The sequence below is a fragment of the Otolemur garnettii genome, unplaced genomic scaffold, assembly GCF_000181295.1.
Source record: "Otolemur garnettii isolate 467f Iridium unplaced genomic scaffold, OtoGar3 scaffold00161, whole genome shotgun sequence".
NCBI lineage: Eukaryota > Metazoa > Chordata > Mammalia > Primates > Galagidae > Otolemur > Otolemur garnettii.
This window is the reverse complement of record NW_003852556.1, coordinates 2,166,493-2,176,313: the sequence shown is the minus strand read 5'-3', so window position 1 is coordinate 2,176,313 and position 9,821 is coordinate 2,166,493. Positions and strand designations below refer to the sequence as shown.

General features: G+C 51.0%; 1 protein-coding gene across 6 annotated transcripts in view; it reads left to right on the top strand.

Annotated features, from left to right (window-relative positions):
• ARHGEF7 (Rho guanine nucleotide exchange factor 7) overlaps positions 1-9,821 on the top strand; it is a 132,643-nt gene that overhangs the window by 104,569 nt on the left and 18,253 nt on the right. For all 6 annotated transcript variants that reach the window (XM_012811528.2, XM_023519178.1, XM_023519179.1 and 3 more), the window contains 4 exons: positions 1,083-1,161; positions 1,329-1,468; positions 3,916-4,140; positions 7,544-7,637. In XM_012811528.2, coding sequence (XP_012666982.1) covers positions 1,083-1,161; positions 1,329-1,468; positions 3,916-4,140; positions 7,544-7,637 — 538 coding nt within the window. The remainder of the gene's footprint in view (positions 1-1,082; positions 1,162-1,328; positions 1,469-3,915; positions 4,141-7,543; positions 7,638-9,821) is intronic.

Below are 9,821 nucleotides of genomic sequence, written 5' to 3'. Positions count from 1 at the left end.
AGGGTCAGCAGCTGAGCGGCGCACTGGTGTGAGGGCGGGAGGGTCAGCAGCTGAGCGGCGCACTGGTGTGAGGGCGGGAGGGTCAGCAGCTGAGCAGCACACTGGTGTGAGGGTGGGAGGGTCAGCAGCTGAGTGGCGCACTGGTGTGAGGGTGGGAGGGTCAGCAGCTGAGCAGTGCACTGGGGTGAGCTGTTGAAACGTCCCTGTGCGCTGTGACTTTGGGGAGGGCGTGTGTAGTGTGAGCATTTCTCAGGTACACTTGACACTTAACATTTCTAAGGTCCTGTCTGCTAGGCCCCAGACAGGGTCTCAGTCTCAGCGCTGCTCACGGTTTGGCCCCGGCAGGGGAATGCCCTGTGCTCTGCAAGTTGTGGGCAGCCTCTCCGGCCAGGCTGTGGCGCTGGTGCGTGTCGTTGGTGGGAGCGTATCCTGCTCCTGGGGGAAGCATGGCTTTTGGAAGTCCCCATAGAGTCCTGCCTCATGACTGACTAGTGGTTGCCCAGGCAGCTCAGCTCTAGTTCCCTGTACGCTTTTTCTGAAGACTGGGCTGGCTGCTGTGCACTGTGGTGGTGTCAACTAGGGCGTGTTACCTGCTTTGGTGGTGGTGGTCAGTCTTCATCTCCCTTCTGGGGCCCTCCACTCACAGGGCCTGTGTCGGTCACTGTCCTCCTTTTTCAGGGAGGGTGGATTTGCCCACTGCTTTCTGCCCTGTGCATGACAGGACAAGCACGTGTTCCCTCTCTCTGATAGACTACAAAGTGTGGCCTTAAATACCACCCTGTTCTGCCTTCAATTTGGAGTTTCCTCTTCATTTCCTCATGGGGCAAATTCTTTTCTAAAACAGCTGTTGTGCACTCTGGTTTTTGAGTTGAGATGTGTAGTGTTTGTGCTTCGAGCAGCCCGCCAGGCTAGCTCTTCTGTTGTGCCTTGGGGCCTGCACTTTCTTGCCAGTTCAGCGTCTCAGCTGTTGGCAAGTTGGCATTCCTTTGCTATTTCTAAAATTATTTAATATTTACTTTATTAATGGTACCTTCTTTACCAGGAAAGCACTAACTGTTTCTTTTGGGGGGACTCGTTTTTAGGGGAAGCTACCAACAACAGGAATGACAATCACGAAGCTCGAGGACAATGAAAGTCACAGAAATGCATTCGAAATATCAGGTGATGGGCGGAACCGTGTGAGTGCTGTCCCGGGGAGAGTGGCCTGGCGTCGGTGCTCGCAGTGTGTTGAGAAGGCCGTGTCCAGGCACTGCTGAGCCACCCGCTGTGTGTGTCCACGAGCTGCCCCTGCCTGTGTCCCACCCAGCGGTTTTGTTCCTACCCTTTAGGGAGCATGATCGAGCGGATCTTGGTGTCCTGCGGCAACCAGCAGGACCTGCACGAGTGGGTGGACCACCTGCAGAAGCAGACCAAGGTCACGTCTGCAGGGAACCCCACTGTGAAGCCGCACTCCGTGCCCTCCCACACCGTAAGGCCCTCGCACTGCCTCCTTCCAGACTGAACAGTGGTATGGGGTGGAGTGGTCCACAAGAGATTGGTGCTTTAAAGCTTTATCGATATTTGGGTCAAAAACGTGAAATACTTGCTTGTTGTGTCTCTGCAAATACTTAGTCTTCTCCATCTTCATAGTGAACTGATTCATGTGATGATCATTCCTTTGAAACAGCCCTGAATTATGTGACCTCATGTGGAACCCAGGGACACTGGGCCGGAAGCTGCCTCTGCTCTCACGGTGGCCCTGGACGCATAACTTGCCCCTTATCATCATGATGATTTATCTGTTGCTTTCTTAAATGAAACATAATAAATACAGTTAAAATTCTCAGAAAAGTCATTTAGAACTTTTAAAAAGTCGTCTAGGGGGGCAGGTTATGCCAAACTCTCCAGAGCCACTACTCCTAGATAACTTTTCTGAGAATTTTAACTATTTATTATGTTTCATTTAAGAAAGCAACAGATAAATCATCATGATGATAAGGGGCAAGTTCATGTTGATGGCATTACAACTTTTACTCATTATTTTGATTTTAAGACACGTGTTCATCTTTTATTTAGAATAAGTCAACTGCTCTTTAGAGTTTTAGTGACCTTTATGACATGTTTAGACCCTCTGTACTGGCGTTCTGTGCTTAAGAAATTGGCACGTGTAGTATTTCAATGTTATCTTTATCAAGTAGCGTTGACAAATTGGGCAGACCTTTTAAAAAAAGCATTACAGTTTTGTGTTCGTTTTTAGTCTGTAGGTTTTCCTCATCCCTCTTGGTGGGGTTATTAGGCTTGTTTCTGCCGTGTACCTCGTTTTTCACTGGGTTATGCTTCGTGATAAAGTTTCACCTTAAGGAGGGTTGCTGTAGTGGTATTCTGATCAGGGTTGCGTGGTTTCACTCTGTTCTTGCAAAAGTTTGGAGGTTCAAACCACTCATTTGCTTGTGGTAACATATTATATATATATATTTTTTTTTTTTCTTTTTTTTTTTTTTGAGACAGCCTCAAGCTGTCCCCCTGGGTAGAGTGCTGTGGCTTCACTGCTCACAGCAACCTCCAACTCCTGGGCTCAAGCGAGTCTCCTGTCTCAGCCTCCCAAGTAGCTGGGACCACAGGCGCCCGCCACAACGCCTGGCTATTTTTTGGTTGCAGCCATTATTGTTGTTTGGCGGGCCCGGGCTGGATTCAAACCTGCCACCTTAGGTGTATGTGGCTGGCGCCTTAGCCACTTGAGCCACAGGTGCCGAGCCGGTAACATTATATTTTGAGTGACTGGGCCGTTTGTAACTTCTCTATTCTTCTACAAACACGAAGACACTTAGCTTTCAAGGAACCAGTATATCCCATGACGTAGGCGTGCATGTGCATGTGGGTGTTGTAAAGAGCCAGGCGATTACACCCTGAAAGTCAGCCTTGTTAAAATGTCACTTTCAATCAGGGGAACTTTCTCTGTGGCTGGGCCCTGCATCTCAGCATTTGTGGTCCTGTTCTGAAGGTGTCCTTCAGTGGGGAAGGCAGTACACCACCTCCTGTTGAAATGCTTCGCATTGTGGGGAGTTTCTCTCATGGGATCCATTCTCCAGGATCCAGCTGTGTGCAGCTTAAACTGCATTCCATTTTTAGCAGAGAATATACCTCTTTTGACTTTTTCAAGTATGGAAAAATGAACTCAAACATTACTTACTATAACATTATTGCTAGCAGAGGGCTTTACATAATTTTATACATCTGGAAGTTACTTAGTTGGAAGAGATTATTTTGTGGCAGATGCTGGCAGGATACGAGCCGTTTGCTCACCCCACGTTGGGTGAACACGACCCCCAGGAGCTTGCATTCCTCCAGGGACCAGTGGCTCTCTGTGAACGGTTCCGGCTCTGCAAGTCCCTGTCGCAGCTGTCCCTTCTTTGCCTTCTAACAGGGAAGCAGCTGAGGAGCAGACCTGCTCATGTGCCAGGAAAACTTTTTTTTTTTTTTTTTTTTTTTTTTTTTTAAAAACAGACCTGCAGACCTAGGAGTCAGGCCCCAATTTTGACCCAGTGTTGAACAGCACCTGGCTGGAAAGATTTCCATCCCTTGTAGCCATGTTCCCCACACAGGCAATGCCTGTTCTCTTATAAAATTTTTATACGCTACGGAAACATGTGTCCTCAAGTGTTATTCTGTACACATAAATGTGGCCGGTGGAGCGTCTGCTTGTCAGCCGTAGTGGAGAGCTGTGCCACGGGGCTGGAGCAGACACTGGTGAGTTCCATGCTCTGCCTGGAGGCTTGTGGTCCAGAAACTTGACTGCTGAAGGTCAGGGATTCAGTAGAAGTGACAACTGGGACTTATTTCACTTGGCATGTTTTTAAGAACGGGGTGAAGTGTCTGTGAGAGTGCCCCTTTTGCAGTGAGCGTGCAGACTCTCACGTTCTGTCTCTGCTCTTCCAGCTTCCCTCCCACTCGGTCACTCCGTCCAGCAAGCATGCGGACAGCAAGCCTGCACCACTGACGCCTGCCTACCACACGCTTCCCCACCCCTCCCACCACGGCACCCCCCACACCACCATCAGTTGGGGTCCTCTGGAGCCTCCGAAAACTCCCAAGCCTTGGAGCCTGAGCTGCCTGCGACCTGCACCTCCCCTCCGGCCCTCAGCTGCTCTCTGCTACAAGGAGGTGAGGTTCTTTAGCCCTTCAAGTAGCCACACAACAGTGAGCGTGCCTCATTGGCATGTGTGGTGTGTTAGGCTGGTCCTTTTGCACAGAACCAGGCAGGGACTCGCTGCTTCATAGCTGTGAAGGAGCTGCCTGCCTTTGCCTGTCATTCTCTCTGCTGGACAGGCGTGTGCAGTGTCCCAGCCTGTGTGTGCTTGGCATGGACCTTTACTGTGTTGACCTGAGGAATGCTGCTGGGGCCTGGAGCTGGGAGGAGGCTGAGCCAACGTGGCTGTATAACTTCTAGTTTGTGAGGGTGTCACCTTCTTTCTGCGTACTGTTCTCGTGCACCTTAAGATGCTTTCTTTTTGTTTGGGATCCTAAGAACCCTACATTTTATCCCCAAAAGCCATTTGAGATGAAGAGAACATTTACAAACAAAAATGAAAAATTATCTAAGGCAGCTCCTGTCCTTGACATGTGGAAAAATACGATGTGGTCTGCATTTCTCTCCGTTCTGATCCAGTATTTCTCTGTTCATTAGGATAGTTAAAATCATATTCCTACCCACAAATAAGTGTTCACAGTTTCACACACACCTTCATCTAAACTGACTTGATGAGAATTATATTCCAAGAAGTATTTTCACTTGAAGGAGCTGGTAATTGAGTATAGTTTTCATGAGGATGAGTGGTTGTGAGTGTGACTGTGACAGTGAGTGTGGTTGTGGTTATGAGTGAGAGTGAATGCAGTTATGAGTGTGAGGATGGTAGGAGCAGGGGTGTATGAGGACGGGTATGGTTATGAGCCTGTACACAGGAACAAGTTGAACGTGAGTGGCAGCATGTGTGTGAGCGTGAGTCAGCATGAGATGAACGTGTTTGGGTGTGAGCTGGAGCGTGCAAGGGTGTTATAGGTGTGCGTGAAGTTGTGCATGTGAACAGGTGTGTCAGCACACTTGTGAGTGAGATGGTGTGGGCCTTCCAGGTGCAGTCAAGGGCTGCACTTGTCTGTGAGCTGGGCCACCCCTCAAGGTTTCTGCACGCAGCCCCAAGGATTTAACCCCATGGGAAGGTGCTCTGTAGGAAATTATAACCAGTACTTCCCATTTTTTTGTTCTTGCTGAATTTCATTTTATTGTAGACACTTTGCTTGGTCATGTGCTCAAGTCAGATTTTTTTTTTTTTTTTTTGATTACGGGAAGTTATTGAAGAGTGTGGATATTCTTTGATGTGTAGGGCAGTGTGTGCAGTGTGAAGAAAAGCTAGATACTGCAGGCAGGGGCAGGCTGAGGTGGATTTACCAAGGAAAAGACTGGGTAGAGCTGTGAGGAGAGGCCTTGAGGTCAGCACAGTCTGATTTTGCTGACTCTGGCTGCAGTGGCTTTGCTGGACTCGTCCTGATTATCCAGTATTGCTGAGTGTCTCCAGGCAGTAATAGAAAGTCACCTTACAGAGTAGGTGACAGGAAAGAAGGCTCTGAGGGCCTCTGCAGCCCCCATGCCGGCATGGCCCCTCAAGGGAGTGTGCTGGCCAGGAGCTGTGTGGACGCAGGTGTGCCTGAGCAGGGTGGGCTGGCTTGTCCCGAGTCCTTGTCTCTTTGCCTTGAGTTAGGGAAGCTGTAGGGCAGGCATGTGTTTCTCTTGAACTGATTTCTGCTGGACTTCTAAGAGCTGCTTAATTTGTTATTTTTACAGAAAAAAATTTTAAAAGATAAATTTAAATCAAGCATTGCCCTCTCTGTGCTTAGGGTGGTGGCTTATTCCCAAGCACTGTGGGGGCCTGGGTCCCCACAACCTTGGTGGAGATGTGTATGAGGGCATCGAAACTCAGACTCATTTATCTCAAGTGACATAACCAATGGGAGCCCGTGAAAGGTGTACGCTATGGCTAGTGGCATCTAGCCACAGCAGCAGTGGCCCTTTTTCCCAAAGGTCTTTTTAATTGAGTCAAAAATCATCAATTACATTGATAATCACATTGACAACATAAAGCATAAAGTTAATTTTAGTTATTCAAAGCAAAGTGCCCCAGGTAATCATAAACAATCAGAAGAAGGGAAAGAAAAGCAGAATTATGCAGGCCCATCCTGTGAGTACAACACACACCTTACAGACTGAACTTTCCTAGCTCACTTCTGCGATTCCCATCTGTGCCTGGGCAGGATCAGGTGATGGTAACAGTTGCTAAGCATTCCACTCTCAGCTACACAGTGCCAATCGGGCTGTCTGTGGCCCCTGGAAGGGTAGAACCCTGGACTCTGTTCAGACACTGACCAGAACACTAGCCCTGAGATGCCGGTGCCAGCGTCCTCTCTCTGAGGCTGCTCGGAGTTCCAGCAGGCCTCCAGAAATGCCTGGCCTGACTACACTGCAGACCTGACTCCTGCGGAGCACAGCTCTTCTGAGCCCTGATTTCTCACCATAAGGTTCAGGGGTGGTTTATGTTAGGGAAGTGTTATGGAGTTGGCTGTTTCGATACAGTAGGAACCTCAGCTGCCCTGCTGAGTTTTATCTTGCTCACTTAGTTTCCTTTTGACTTCTGCACTTTGAAAGAATATGTGCTCCGGAGGTGAGGGACTTGTCACATGGATGGCTCTACACTGGTGTGGCTGTGTACCAGGGACAGCCAGTGCCAGGCCCGTTGCTGTGTCTGTCCTCTGCTCTCCTACTTGGGAGCATCACTCACATTCTCTTCTCTCTTGAGATTTCGGATCTTTTCTTAAAGTTAAGACTTGTTGGCTGGGTGTGGTGCCTATAATCCTAACACTCTGGGAGGCCAAGGTGGGCAGATTATCTGAGCTCACAGGTTCAAGACCAGCCTGAGCCGGAATGAGACTTTGTCTCTAAATAAAAGAAATAGCCAGGTGTTGTGGTGGGCACCTGTAGTCCCAGCTATTCAGGAGACTGAGAATCAAGAGGATCACTTGAGTCTAAGAGTTTGAGGTTGCTGTGAGCTATGAGCCACGGCACTGTACCAAGGGTGACAAAGTGAGATTGTCTCAAAAAAAAATCCAAAGAAAAGACTTGGTCTTTTTACTTGTTTCTTTTAAAAAGTAGCCTTAGCTTCCTCCTGCCTTTCTAGTTAGCTGTAGACAGTGGGTCTGCTGCAGAGTGCAGGAGCTCGTCATCCCCATGTGTGCAGGTCGGCCACCAGCCCCTCGTGTCCCCTGCAGCACGGCCTGCCTGCTGGCAGCACACCTGTTGTCATGGGATCCAGGTACGTCAGCCAGTGAGTGACACCGAAAATGCCCTGTTGATTTTAAATGAATGTTCAGCAGCTGACAGAAGTCAGAGTGTGAGAGGACTGGGGCCCCGCAGTGCTCACGGGGATCTCACATCTCACAGCTTCGCCGCGGCCCTTCTTGATACGCAGTGGACACACTGTCTTTGCATTGCAGCAGCATTTCTTCTCTCTTTCCCTAGGACCTTAGTAAGAGTCCTAAGACCATGAAGAAGCTGCTTCCTAAGCGCAAGCCTGAGCGGAAGCCTTCAGACGAGGAGTTCGCGCTGCGGAAGAGTGAGTGCTGAGTGGGGAGGCGCCTTCTTGTCTGTGCCCACAGTGGGCCGGGGAGCGGGTTGGTGGCTGTCCTCAGACTTGAGACGGATGTAGGGTCCACACTGTGGGGCAGTGAGAGAGTACAGCTGCTGTGTGTGCAGGTGAGCAGCAGCGGTGCCTGCGTGTTGGCAGTGATGTCTGGGCCTGAACCCCGGGCTCGCTGGCTGCTTTCCCAAGGTGCTCTGTGCCCACTGGTGCTGACTGGTTTTCCATATCCGTGGTATCTACCACACTGTTCTCTTGCTGGGACTCTTTCCTGTGAGACATATGTGTTTACTTGTCACCGTGTCTGAGGCCAAGGAGGCATGTGGCCCACTCTTAAGTGGCCCACACTGCCATTCAGGGTAAGGACCTCACACTGCTAGTGGGCATGTGGCAGCTTCAGAGGGACTACAGTTGTTTCTAGAAGACATGACTGGAAAGATTTCTGCCCTGCCGTGTGTCTGCCAGTGTCTGAGCCTTCCCCAGGGTAACTGCTAGGAGGAGGGTGCTATGGACAGGTGCTTCGGGCCACCTGGCACTGAGGGAGGATGCTGGCTGGGGCGGTGAGCTGGCCGTGAAGCTGTCGCAGGGTCTGTCCTCAGGGCTCTGTTTGCTGCTCCTCTCCCCCCTGAGCCTGGCCTGTTCTTCCCATCACTTCACTCCCTACAACCTCAGGACGGTGTCAGCCCACTGGGAAGAGGGACCTATGGCAGGTTGTTCCCCTCCTCTTCACTGTACCCATCGGGGACCTGGGGGATCTATGTCCACAAGAGGCTTGTGGGAGAGGTGTTCCAGCCAGCACCACTCTTTAGGGAGGTGGCAGAGTGGCCCAGTGCAACGAGTGTGACACTGCACCTCATCTAGGCTCTGGGGAGGGCTTGGCAAGAGGACAGGTCAGCTTCTGGACCATGTCAGCGCATTCCTTCTCCTCAACTTCATCTCTGATGCTGTGGCAGCAAGCATCGTGCGTGGAGCTCTCCCCTCAGCTACTCAGATCCCTGACTCCAGGGCAGTATACTCCAGAGTCCCTCCTGAGCTGGAGTAGGCCAGGGGCTTAGCGGCAAGACCTGGGCTGGGCCCGGATGCCTGGTGTCCCCCAACTAGCTGCTGCTGCTCTTCTGACTCGGGGTGCCTCGCTGCCTCCTTCCATAAGCTTTGTCTTGGCACTATCTGTGTGATGAGCTGGGGTTGGGTCCTGGCTTTCTTCTGTTGACACATCCACAGGTTCATGTGCTGGGGAAGGGACCTGGGAGGGGTTGAAAGAGAACTGCCCTCATTAGGCTGCACTTTTAGGAGAAAGAGCCCGATGAGGAACCATACAAGAGGGTGACCAAGCGTGGGGCCCTGGTCAGGGCATGGAGAGCAGAGATGTGGGCTGAGGAAGCAGATTCTCTGCCCTGGTCTGTGTTTAGGGACATGCAGGCTTGTTCCTCAGGCCCACCCCTGTGGAGTGAGGCTGACTCGGGTGCCTTAAATACCAGCTGGACGTGTTTGGAGGACAGAGAGCAGAGTGGAAGCAGCTAGCCAGGGTGGGGGGGGGCAGGGGAAGAGTGATGGTGGTAGACACTGCTTAGCCTCCTGCAGTGCCCAGGACAACAGGCTTGGCCTGAGGTCAGCAGTGCCAAGGCCGTACTTGCATGGGGCCTCTTGTTGGGGAGGAGGAGCCGGAGGCTGTGCCAGGTGCTCAGGTGGGCAACCTGACACGTCGTCCTAATCCTGGGAAAGTTTGGGGCCAGTGGCAGAAGCGTCAGGTGTTCTCAGAGCTCAAGTGCAGTTCGAGCATGAGGTTGTGTAGGCAGAGGGGACACGAGATGGGAGCCTGGGGTGGTGCAGCAGGCTAGGGAGGAGTTTGAAGGCCGTTTACTCATGGTGGACTGGGGGCGAGGTGATGTGAGTAACCTCTGTGTCAGTAGAGCCTCCTGTCCAGGAAGTGCTGAGTAAACGGTGCTGCTTAAAAGTCAGGTTGTAATTTTTTAAGTTATGTTAATCTTTATGACATTCATAATCCAGGAAATCTCTGGTTTGTGAAACAGTTGGTGCTGTGTAGAAAATGTGGCTGTCCTCTGGTCAGTGCATTTTCCTTAACCTTGGTGGTGAGGAGTCCATCAGCGGTGTCTGCTGGACAGTGGGAGTCCATCAGCGGTGTCTGCTGGACAGTGGGAG